The sequence below is a fragment of the Schistocerca cancellata genome, chromosome 12 (genome assembly GCF_023864275.1).
Source record: "Schistocerca cancellata isolate TAMUIC-IGC-003103 chromosome 12, iqSchCanc2.1, whole genome shotgun sequence".
NCBI lineage: Eukaryota > Metazoa > Arthropoda > Insecta > Orthoptera > Acrididae > Schistocerca > Schistocerca cancellata.
The window spans coordinates 110,748,030-110,761,230 of record NC_064637.1 but is presented as its reverse complement, the minus strand read 5'-3'; the positions used below and the strand labels follow the sequence as shown (position 1 = coordinate 110,761,230).

Sequence of the window (13,201 nt, the reverse complement as noted above, 5' to 3'; positions counted from 1 at the left end):
GATTTCCCTAAATCACTCCAGGCAAATGCTGGGATGGTCCCTCTAAAAGGGCACGGCCGACTTCCTTCCACATCCTTCCCTAATCCGATGAGACCGATGACCACGCTGTCTGGTCTCCTTCCCCAAACAAACAACCAACCAGCTCCGGTGACAGAGCGCGTGGCCGCGTGACTGCCCAGTTGGGTACGCTGGCATCGGAGTTCACCTGCTGTTTGTCTGATAAACTGGTTGGTTAAAGGTTTAGATGTTAATTGAAGAATTTTGGTTTTTGCAACCAGCGTCTTTCCTGCATTGTGGCCTTCTGCGTTCGGATTTCCTGTCCCTGTCGCCGGTGTAATTATAGACAGTGATATTTTGACTTCTTATTAGTACTGCCTGGGAGGAAGTTTATTTTTGGGCAGGGATTATGGTTCCTGATTTGATTCCTCCTCCTCCCCTGGCCTCGCGTGGGGTCGATGTGAGGCTTTGTGGGTCTGTTACTCCGCTTCTAGCCTGAGCATCCTTCGTGAGACAATTGTGGCCGCCCTTACACCCGGTCGGTTAATTATTTCTATCCCAGGTCATGGTATTAAAGTTGTTAGTTTCCAGAATGAGATTTTCACTCTGCAGCGGAGTGTGCGCTGATATGAAACTTCCTGGCAGATTAAAACTGTGTGCCCGACCGAGACTCGAACTCGGGACCTTTGCCTTTCGCGGGCAAGTGCTCTACCAACTGAGCTACCGAAGCACGACTCACGCCCGGTACTCACAGCTTTACTTCTGCCAGTACCTCGTCTCCTACCTTCCAAACTTTACAGAAGCTCTCCGGGCGTGAGTCGTGCTTCGGTAGCTCAGTTGGTAGAGCACTTGCCCGCGAAAGGCAAAGGTCCCGAGTTCGAGTCTCGGTCGGGCACACAGTTTTAATCTGCCAGGAAGTTTCATATCAGCGCACACTCCGCTGCAGAGTGAAAATCTCATTCTGGAAACATCCCCCAGGCTGTGGCTAAGCCATGTCTCCGCAATATCCTTTCTTTCAGGAGTGCTAGTTCTGCAAGGTTCGCAGGAGAGCTTCTGTAAAGTTTGGAAGGTAGGAGACGAGGTACTGGCAGAAGTAAAGCTGTGAGTACCGGGCGTGAGTCGTGCTTCGGTAGCTCAGTTGGTAGAGCACTTGCCCGCGAAAGGCAAAGGTCCCGAGTTCGAGTCTCGGTCGGGCACACAGTTTTAATCTGCCAGGAAGTTTCATATCAGCGCACACTCCGCTGCAGAGTGAAAATCTCATTCTGGAAACATCCCGCAGGCTGTGGCTGAGCCATGTCTCCGCAATATCCTTTCTTTCAGGAGTGCTAGTTCTGCAAGGTTCGCAGGAGAGCTTCTGTAAAGTTTGGAAGGTAGGAGACGAGGTACTGGCAGAAGTAAAGCTGTGAGTACCGGGCGTGAGTCGTGCTTCGGTAGCTCAGTTGGTAGAGCACTTGCCCGCGAAAGGCAAAGGTCCCGAGTTCGAGTCTCGGTCGGGCACACAGTTTTAATCTGCCAGGAAGTTTCAAAGTTGTTAGTTATTTTAAAATGTTAAATGGTTGTATTTTACTCTGATTGTTTTTGGCCACTGTTTAAAGAGGTTAAGTTTGCCTTTCATTGGAGGTTTTTTAAAATTACATGGCTTTAGAACTGTTAGTTATTTTACAGTAACTTTGATTACTTTAATCTACTTGCCATTCTTTGGAAGTGCTAGTTCTGCCTCCCTGTTTAACATCTTGTTGTGGCAAAATTTAAAAGAAGTTGGCTCCCTACATGTTTGGTTGCGATATTGTATGCAATTGGTGTTTTTGTTTTATTACTTGGAAAGTTTTAATTTTGTTATTAAATGCTTTATCAAAGTCTGTTTTAAGTAAAATGGGTTGGCTATTAACGGTAGAGTAAAGTTTTTAATTACTTGGAAAATTTTTATTTGTCATCAAATGTTTTACGACAGCCGGTTTTAAGTAAAATGGCTTGGCTGTTAACTGTAAAGTGATTTGTTTTGAAAAGGCACTCATACCTGCTAGCTTTTTGGATCTGTTCCTGGTCAAGTGGTAAAGAAATGACTTTTAATGGTTGAAGTAATGAATAAAGAAATTAAATTGCAATTCTACAGTGACCAACTAATTTTAGCCCCGTTTCCCAACTGGAGATTTTCCTTGATTAATCGTGACACCCGTCTCACATAGTGACAAACTGCATTGTATGGGCAGTCTCTCGACATACATTCAAGGTCAATACCTCACTCTCGTCGCCGCGTACTAGCGGTTGAAAAAACATGCGTTTCCTCTCCTCCACCCTGTACCACAGCTCGCACATGAATGGTGTAAAGTTACCGCTTCCTCATCATTTCCCTGTCGCTTTTGAGTGACGTGGCGCTAATGTTCTCTATAGCCCCACTTGTAAATAACACTTATCAAACGCTTCACGAATATGAAACATAGTAGTTCTTTGCAGACGAATGGAAAAACTAGTAGAAGCCGACCTCAGCGAAGATCAGTTTGGATTCCGTAGAAATATTGGAACACGTGAGGCAATACTGACCCTACGACTTATCTTAGAAGAAAGATTAAGGAAAGGCAAAGCTACGTTTCTAGCATTTGTAGACTTAGAGAAAGCTTTTGACAATGTTGACTGGAATACTCTCTTACAAATTCTAAAGGTGGCAGGGGTAAAATACTGGGAGCGAAAGGCTATTTACAATTTGTACAGAAACCAGATGGCAGTTATAAGGGTGGAGGGACATGAAAGGGAAGCAGTGGTTGGGAAGGGAGTGAGACAGGGTTGTAGCCTCTCCCCGATGCTATTCAATCTGTGTATTGAGCAAGCAGTAAAGGAAACAAAAGAAAATTGGGAGTCGGTATTAAAATCCATGGAGAAGAAATAAAACTAAGGTTGGCCGATGACATAGTAATTCTGTCAGACACAGCAAAGGACTTGGAAGAGCAATTGAACGGAATGGACAGTGTCGTGAAAGGAGCATAGAAGATGAAAATCAACAAAAGCAAAATGAGGATAATGGAATGTAGTCGAATTAAATCGGGTGATATTGAGCAATTAGATTAGGAAATGAGACACTTAAAGTAGTAATGGAGTTTGGCTATGTGGGGAGAAAAATAACTGATGATGGTCGAAGAAGAGTGGATATAAAATGTAGACTGGCAATGGCAAGGAGTGTGTTTCTGAAGAAGAGAAATTTGTTAACATCGAGTATAGATTTAAGTGTCAGGAAGTCGTTTCTCAAAGTATTTGTATGGAGTGTAACCATGTATGGAAGTGAAACGTGGACGAGAAGAGAATAGAAGCTTTCAAAATGTGGTGCTGCAGAAGAATGCTGAAGATTAGATGGGTAGATCACATAACTAATGAGGAGGTATTGAATAGAATTATGGAGAAGAGATATTTGTGGCACAACCTGGCTAGAAGAAAGTATCGGTTGGTAGGACATGTTCTGAGGCATCAAGGGATCACCAATTTAGTATTGGAGGGCAGCGCGGAGGGTAAAAGTCGAAGAGGGAGGCCAAGAGATGAATACACGAAGCAGATTCATGAAGGATGTAGGTTGCAGTAGGTACTAGGAGATGAAGAAGCTTGCACAGGATAGAGTAGCATGGAGAGCTGCATCAAACCAGTCTCAGGACTAAAGACCACAACAACAAAAGTAAGGTACTGCAGTTTTAAAAATCACAGTGAGTGAAGTCCCGTTATGTGAGCATAGATCCGACTAGGTCCAACTCGGGTTCGGTCGGCGCGATGGCGGTAAACTCCAACCTCTCGGGAGGTCCTCATCCACAGTGGCGGCCCCCGCCCGCCGCGTGAACGCAAATTGAGTTAGACTGCTACTAACTCTGGTTGACTTGAAACCCCAGTTAACCCGATTAGCTAACTAGAGCTGACCCACCTCCGGCAGCGGACAGTGGTACTCACCGCGGTCTCTGGGGGCGCCCGTCGGCGCTGCTGTGGCGGCATGGCGGCGGCCGCAGCCCGCGCCGCCTCCTGGTTATTCCCCGGCTGGCGCGGCTGCTGCTGGGGGGAATCCCCGGCGACTGCGTGCACGCCCAGCTGCGGCAGGCTCAGCTCGACGCGCGTCCGCGTGGAGGGTGTCGCCCCCACCGCCGCCTCCCCTTCTGACGTCTTGCTCAGGTGCGCCACCACGCGCCCGTCTTCACGCGCTGGACACAGAACAACACTTAGCCTAGTTGAATTGGCTACTCACCTGCTCATCTACTGTACCGTTTGTTCACAACGTCCTGAACCATACTCCCTAGTTTTGGGTCGGTAGGAAAGACCCGTACCCAAAGACTGGAAAGTTGCACAGGTCACACCAGTATCCAAGAAAGGTAGTAGGAGTAATCCACTAAATTACAGGCCCATATTATTAACGTCGATATGCAGCAGGATTTTAGAACATACACTACTGGCCATTAAAATTGCTACACCACTAAGATGACGTGCTACAGACGCGAAATTTAACCGACAGGAACAAGATGCTCTGATACGCAAACGATTAGCTTTTCGGAGCATTCACGTAAGGTTGGCGCTGGTGACGACACCTACAACGTGCTGCCATGAAGAAAGTTTCCAAGCGATTTCTCATACACAAACGGTAGCTGACCGGCGTTGCCTCGTGAAACGTTGTTTGATGCCTCGTGTAACGAGGAGAAATGCGTACCATCACGTTTCCGACTTTGATAAAGGTCGGATTGTAGCCTATTGCGACATTGCTGCTCGCATTGGTCGATATCCAATGACTGTTAGCAGAATATGGAATCGGTGGGTTCAGGTGGGTAATACGGAATGCCGTGCTGGATCCCAACGGCCTCGTATCACTAGCAGCCGAGATGACAGGCATCTTATCCGTATGGCTGTAACGGATCGTGCAGCGAAGTCTCGATCTCTCGCTCAACAGATGGGGACGTCTGCAAGACAACAACCATCTGCACGAACAGTTCGACGACGTTTGCAGCAGCATGGACTATCAGCTCGGAGACCGTGGCTGCGGTTACCCCTGACGCTGCATGACAGACAGGAGCGCCTGCGATGGTGTACTCAACGACAAACCTGAGTGCACGAATGACAAAACGTCATTTTTTCGGATGAATCCAGGTTCTGTTTACAGCATCGTGATGGTCGCATCCATGTTTGGCGGTGAACGCACATTGGAAAACGTGTATCCGTCATCGCCATACTGGCGTATCACCCGGCGTGATGGTATGGGGTGCCATTGGTTATACGTCTCGGTCACCTCTTGTTAGCACTGACGGCACTTTGAACAGTGGACGTTACATTTCAGATGTGTTGCGACCCGTCGCTCTACCCTCCTTTCGATCCCTGCGAAACCCTACATTTCAGCAGGATAATGCACGACCGCATGTTGCAGGTCCTGTACGGTCTCTTCTGGATACAGAAAATGTTAGATTGCTGCTCTGACCAGCTTATTCTCCAGATCTCTCACCAATTGAAAAGGCCTGGTCAATGGTGGCCGAGCAACTGGCTCATCACAATACGCCAGTCACTACTCTTGAGGAACTGTGGTATAGTGTTGAAGCTGCATGGGCAGCTGTACCTGTACACGCCATCCAAGCTCTGTTTGACTCAAGGCCGTTATTGCGGCCAGAGGTGGTTGTTCTGGGTACTGATTTCTCAGGCTCTATGCACCCAAATTGCGTGAAAATGCAATCACATGTCAGTTCTAGTATATTTGTTCAATGAATACCCGTTTATCATCTGCATTTCTTCTTGATGTAGCAATTTTAATGGCCAGTAGTGCATATTGTGTTCGAACGTTATCAATTACCTCGAAGGAAACGGTCTATTGACACATAGTCAACATGGGTTTACAAAACATAGTTCCTGTGAAACACAACTAGCTCGTTATTCACATGAAGTGCTGAGTGCCATTGACAAGGGATTTCAGACCGATTCCTGCATTTCTGGAAGGCTTTTGACATTGTACCACAGAAGCGGTTCGTAGTAAAATTTCGTGCTTGTGGAATATCGTCTCAGTTATGTGACTGGATTTGCCATTTCCTGTCAGAGAGGTAGTAATTCACGGAAAGTCACCGTGTATAACAGAAGTGATTTGTGGCGTTCCCCAAGGTAGTGTTATAGGCCCTTTGCTGTTCCTTATCTATATAAACGATTTTGGACACAATCTGAGCAGCCCTCTTCTGTTGTTTGCAGATGACGCTGTCGTTTATCGACTAATAAAGTCATCAAAAGATCAAAACAAACAGCAAAACGATTTAGAAACGATATCTGAGTGGTGTGAAAAGTGGCAGTTGATCCTGAATAACGAAAAGTGTGAGGTCATCCACATGAGTGCTAAAAGGAACTCGTTAAACTTCGGTTACACGATAAATCAGTCTAATATAAAAGCAGTAAATTCAACTAAATACCTAGGTATTACAATTATCAACAACTTAAATAGGAAGGAACATATAGAAAATGTTGTGGGGAAGGCTAACCAAAGACTGCGTTTTATTGGCAGGACATTTGAAAAATACGACCGATCTACTAAGGAGACTACCTACACTACACTTGTCCGTCCTCTCTTAGAATACTACTGCGCGGTGTGGGATCTTTACCAGAGAGGACTGATGGAGTACATCGAACAAGTTCAAAGAAAGGCAGCACGATTTGTACTATCGCGAAATATGGGAGAGAGTGTCACAGAAATGATACAGGATTTGTGCTGGACATCATTAAAAGAAAGGCGTTTTTCGTTGCGACGGAATCTTCTCACGATATTCCAATCACCAACTTTCTCCTCCGATTGCGAAAACATACTGTTGGCACCCATCTACATAGGGAGAAGTGATCATCACGATAAAATAAGAGAAATCAGGGTTCGCACAGAAAAACGTGATTTGCAGAGTATCCATGTAGATGTAGAAGGCTACTGCTTGCTGCCAACAATGGGTATCTTACAGTACAATACCCATGTGGAAGTGATTGTCTTACTGTGCTGTGTCAGCACTGTACGACGAAAGGGAGGTTTGTTCCCCTCATAGTACCACTGAGCCAGGAGGCGTTGGGCAAAGCTTGCTCTTGCCTCAGTATGTTGTGAACGAAATATACTTTACACCTACATTTCGACTGTGTGCACGCTTTACTGTTGCAAGGTGTAGAGGAGGGTGGGATCTGTTTTGTACCTTGGTTGTATCAGTGTATCAAAGAATACAAAACAGGACATTCTGGAACCATAAAGAATCCAGTTAACGAAAAGTAGTATCACATAAATACACTCCTGGAAATTGAAATAAGAACACCGTGAATTCATTGTCCCAGGAAGGGGAAACTTTATTGACACATTCCTGGGGTCAGATACATCACATGATCACACTGACAGAACCACAGGCACATAGACACAGGCAACAGAGCATGCACAATGTCGGCATTAGTACAGTGTATATCCACCTTTCGCAGCAATGCAGGCTGCTATTCTCCCACGGAGACGATCGTAGAGATGCTGGATGTAGTCCTGTGGAACGGCTTGCCATGCCATTTCCACCTGGCGCCTCAGTTGGACCAGCGTTCGTGCTGGACGTGCAGACCGCGTGAGACGACGCTTCATCCAGTCCCAAACATGCTCAATGGGGGAAAGATCCGGAGATCTTGCTGGCCAGGGTAGTTGACTTACACCTTCTAGAGCACGTTGGGTGGCACGGGATACATGCGGACGTGCATTGTCCTGTTGGAACAGCAAGTTCCCTTGCCGGTCTAGGAATGGTAGAACGATGGGTTCGATGACGGTTTGGATGTACCGTGCACTATTCAGTGTCCCCTCGACGATCACCAGTGGTGTACGGCCAGTGTAGGAGATCGCTCCCCACACCATGATGCCGGGTGTTGGCCGTGTGTGCCTCGGTCGTATGCAGTCCTGATTGTGGCGCTCACCTGCACGGCGCCAAACACGCATACGACCATCATTGGCACCAAGGCAGAAGCGACTCTCATCGCTGAAGACGACACGTCTCCATTCGTCCCTCCATTCACGCCTGTCGCGACACCACTGGAAGCGGGCTGCACGATGTTGGGGCGTGAGCGGAAGACGGCCTAACGGTGTGCGGGACCGTAGCCCAGCTTCATGGAGACGGTTGCGAATGGTCCTCGCCGATACCCCAGGAGCAACAGTGTCCCTAATTTGCTGGGAAGTGGCGGTGCGGTCCCCTACGGCACTGCGTAGGATCCTACGGTCTTGGCGTGCATCCGTGCGTCGCTGCGGTCCGGTCCCAGGTCGACGGGCACGTGCACCTTCCGCCGACCACTGGCGACAACATCGATGTACTGTGGAGACCTCACGCCCCACGTGTTGAGCAATTCGGCGGTACGTCCACCCGGCCTCCCGCATGTCCACTATACGCCCTCGCTCAAAGTCCGTCAACTGCACATACGGTTCACGTCCACGCTGTCGCGGCATGCTACCAGTGTTAAAGACTGCGATGGAGCTCCGTATGCCACGGCAAACTGGCTGACACTGACGGCGGCGGTGCACAAATGCTGCGCAGCTAGCGCCATTCGACGGCCAACACCGCGGTTCCTGGTGTGTCCGCTGTGCCGTGCGTGTGATCATTGCTTGTACAGCCCTCTCGCAGTGTCCGGAGCAAGTATGGTGGGTCTGACACACCGGTGTCAATGTGTTCTTTTTTCCATTTCCAGGGGTGTAAGATCTATCTTTGACACACTTCGTAACCACTGTGACAAAACAGGTAGTAATTCTCCATGAATTTTCGATAACTCTCAATCTTTGTTAATTACATATTGTCACTCAAAATAACGCAGACATATAGACTTTATGATGATGATGTTTAAAATAAACATGTGCGGACGAAACGTTTTAAGGATGTCACTATTCATTCCTGCAAGAACATGGCATTTAAAAAGTTTCATGACAACACACAATATCAGTTATAAGAATGCAAAGTGGAGACACGTGTTGTCCTGAACATCTCAGCAGAAGCTAAGTTTTCTCAGGTAGACGTACATCGCCATTACTGCTCTGCTGTTCCCGCTACGTCAGCTAGCAGGCCAAACTTCACAGCGCAATTCTCTGACTCGGAATTCCCCTACACTGCCCACAACGGTCACAGGCCCGTCTGACAGCTTAAAAAACACTTCCACACTAATCAAGCGATACCGAGAAAAATTATCTGAACTAATTTTTGCATTTGGCGATTCGTTTACTATACGCGCAAACTAAGTTGACATGCGGCGCAGTAGCTGATGAGAGTGAATGGGAATGGGAAATGCCTTCACGGTCGCTTCATTAGCTACTGTCCCGAGTGTCAACATAATTTGTGTGTGTACCACAGTGTTAGCATGTAGTCCTATTTGTCACTTATTTGCAATAATCAACTCATGATAAGAGTGCCAGTTATCATCAACATAAGAAATTCTGTATGTCTGCGCTATTTTCAGTGACAATATGTAATAAACAAAGACTGAAATGTATCAAAAAATTCATTGCAAACATAACATACAAATATATAATTAAGAACATATTTAATAATAATATAATCGGCTAATTAGCTAGGTAGCTGAAAGCCAAATAAGTGCATCTGAGAAAGAGGAAGTACCAGTAAAGTCAGGCTACTGTAACTTCGCACGCGGACTCCGTGTATCAGATCGGTAACTGTCGGGAGACTTCGTGTCGTAGGGATTTGCCGATACCCGTTGACAAAAAAAAATGGCTCTGAGCACTATGGGACTTAACTTCTAAGGTCATCAGTCCCGTAGAACTTAGAACTACTTAAACATAACTGACCTAAGGACATCACACACATCCATGCCCGAGGCAGGATTCGAACCTGCGACCGTAGCGGCCGCGCGGTTCCAGACTGTAGCGCCTTTAACCGCTTGGCCACCACGGCCGGCACCCGTTGACAACTGCGCCCGTATACACTGCTTTGTTGCTGAGCTTTGCAGTGGATGTGTTTTGTTGCGTGACTGTTTCGAAAATGGGTCGTGTTGCCGTTGCTGGCCCTTACCGCGTGTTACCACTCACTCCAGTTCGGAAAGGGGAGGCGGTTTTCAGGAACTTCTGGAAGCTCAAAGCAAAGTTTCCTATTGCCTGCACTGCGTACTTGCGGTACATGGAAGCAAAGTTTATCCCGCTCCGCCCCCGCAAAAAAAAAAAAAAAAGAAAAGAGCTCTACTCCGCTAGTCAGAGGCCAAGTTATAACTTCCGGGTAGTACTTCTTCATTTATGGGAAATACGGAAGCGTCCGATCCCGCCCGTCTGCTTTGACCCATGACGTCACAAATATGGCGGAAACAAAAACAAACACACACACTTTCCACAAGAAGCCTAATGACACTAACGGGACAAGCGTGGGAAATGGGGTGTTTTGGGTGGGGGGGCAAACTAAATATAAACAAATTTAGACGCCTTGTGTAGCTACAACGTGTAAGTGAAGACAACCATGCATGAATACCCCACCCACCTCCCCAGGGGTCGTAACCCCTGCAACCCATAGAAGGTAAAGATGCTTCAGTAGCTGATTAGTGTTTTTTGTCTTTTTTTAAAAAAAATCTCCCGGGATAGAACGAACAGATCAGAAAGATAAATATAATAAACTAAAACAGAAATTGGAGGAAACAGATAATTAAAATAAGTAATAAGCGTTTTTAAATTTTAAAAAAATCTCACGAGATAGAACGAACAGATCAGAAAAGTAAATAAAATAAGATAAAACAGAACTAGAGACAGCCACACTCAAACCAAACTCCGCGCCGTCATTACGTCACACACGACAACACCCTTACGTCACGGGTCAAAGCCGACGCGTGGGATCGGACGCCTCTGTCGACCCCATTTATGGGGTCGACAGAATCTCAATAATCAACTTTGTGCTTCACTTTACTGTATTACTTGCTGTTTTTTTAGTAACTGAAGAAATTACTACAGGTTTCTTACAGGGTATAAGTACGAATCCAAAAAATATTGGAGACCCCTATTGCCTTGTGCCAGTTTTGGTTTTGCACAAGCACTAATCGTATGTGTACGCTAAGGAGCTCGTTTGCCAACACCGTTCTTCTTCCCTGCACTGTCACCGACGAAAATTTCTCTTCAGTTTTTTCATCCTAAGGTTTAGTCAGAGACAGCAAAGGACTTGGAAGAGCAGTTGAACGGAATGGACAGTGTCTTGAAAGGAGGATATAAGATGAACGTCAACAAAAGCAAAACGAAGATAATGGAATGTAGTCGAATTAAGTCGGGTGATGCTGAGGGAATTAGATTAGGAAATGAGACACTTAAAGTAGTAAAGGAGTATTGCTATTTGGGGAGCAAAATAACTGATGATGGTCGAAGTAGAGAGGATATAAAATGTAGACTGGCAATGGCAAGGAAAGCGTTTCTGAAGAAGAGAAATTTGTTAACATCGAGTATAGATTTAGGTGTCAGGAAGTCGTTTCTGAAAGTATTTGTATGGAGTGTAGCCATGTATGGAAGTGAAACATGGACGATAAATAGTTTGGACAAGAAGAGAATAGAAGCTTTCGAAATGTAGTGCTACAGTAAAATGCTGAAGTTTAGATGGGTAGATCACATAACTAATGAGGAAGTATTGAATAGGATTGGGGAGAAGAGAAGTTTGTTGCACAACTTGACTAGAAGAAGGGATTGGTTGGCAGGACATGCTCTGAGGCATCAAGGGATCACCAATTTAGTACTGGAGGGCAGCGTGGAGGGTAAAAATCGTAGAGGGAGACCAAGAGATGAATACACTGAGCAGATTCAGAAGGATGTAGGTACTGGGAGACGAAGAAGCTTGCACAGGATAGAGTAGCATGGAGAGCTGCATCAAACGAGTCTCAGGACTGAAGACAACATGGTTTCGTCAATAACTGAGGCACTTGTAGGAGAATGGGTGTAAGTCAGGAAAGATAGACTGTCTTTCCAGTTCCTTTTTTCAAATATAAGAGGCGGTCGAAAAGTTACCATTCATTGGGCGTACAGTCCAGAGAAGGTACGCCAATCGGGTAAAATCGCCGTGAGGACTGAGGCAATCATCTCGCCGATGCACCACGTTGGAGATATCCGTTTCGTGGGACACCGTATCCTAGTGCGTGAAGAGGTTCGTAAACTGCTTGCTGCACGTCCCCGGCCGGCAGGAATCGTCGGCCCTTGAAAGCTTTTATTATTTTGTTTTTAATGGGCCGAAGGCGTGATGATTGCATGGAGGCAGATTAGGACTATAGGCCGGGTGCTCGGGTGTCTCCCACTTGTGCGATACGACATTTTCCATATGGGGACGCGCCTTATCGTGAAGTACCATTTCACAATGGTGATTTTCGACAGACACACATCCTTCATTTATCCGATGGATGATCCGGTGCTTGTCCTACGGCAGCTAAGACAAGAATAACAGCACGTTAACGTTTCCGCACACACGTCAGAAGGACACCAATACCTTGCCTATATATGTCGGTACTTATATACCCGCATCAGTCACGCTACGTTGCCCAAGCACAACTCACGACCCGTCCTCATAGCTTTAATCTGCCAGCAAGTTTCATATCAGCGTTAAAGTCCACATCGGAGTGATAATTTCATTCTGAATTCGTTGTTTTATATTTCTGTTTCTTTATGTAATACTTATCAGTTACAAACCAAGTCAACGTTGTATGAACCTTCCTAGACACTAATGTGTGTACATTTACACGGATAGCACAAAATTAGCATAAAACCGCCACTTCACCGCATGTACATGGTAAACGGCGGTGGTCTTGGACGAGGCTGGTGCAGAATTGGGTGTGGTGGTCGCAGCTCGGTATAGCGAGCGAGAAAGAACGGCCAACTCACCCTCCTCGTCGGTCTGCGAGTGGGCGCGCCGCTCCCCGTTCACGTCGGAGTAGGTGGCGGAGTGTGACTTCAGCACCGAGAACGTCTTGCCTGGAAAACAAGGGCGGCGTGAGTTGCACAGTACACTGAATATTGACGCTTGCGCAATATACGAGGGGCGTTCGACAAGTCCGAGAGATGGCACCACCGCCGCGTATCGAGGCCGTGCTTAGTTAGTAGCATCTTTGAAAAGTACGCACACCAAGTTGCAGTCATATTGGTCTATTTCTTTGTGTTTGGCATTCGTGTGGATCAAGGAAGTCGAGTGATTGTCAAAAAAATGGACGAAGAAGAATTTCGTGTGGTGATTAAACATTACTTTGTGAAAGGCAAAACGCCTCACGAGACTAAAGCGAAGTT

General features: G+C 46.5%; 1 protein-coding gene across 1 annotated transcript in view; it reads right to left on the bottom strand.

Annotated features, from left to right (window-relative positions):
- LOC126109673 (uncharacterized) overlaps positions 1–13,201 on the bottom strand; it is a 320,193-nt gene that overhangs the window by 52,320 nt on the left and 254,672 nt on the right. The window contains exons 4-5 of the mRNA XM_049914724.1: positions 12,803–12,892; positions 3,922–4,166 (exon numbers count right to left, since the gene is read on the bottom strand). Coding sequence (XP_049770681.1) covers positions 3,922–4,166; positions 12,803–12,892 — 335 coding nt within the window. The remainder of the gene's footprint in view (positions 1–3,921; positions 4,167–12,802; positions 12,893–13,201) is intronic.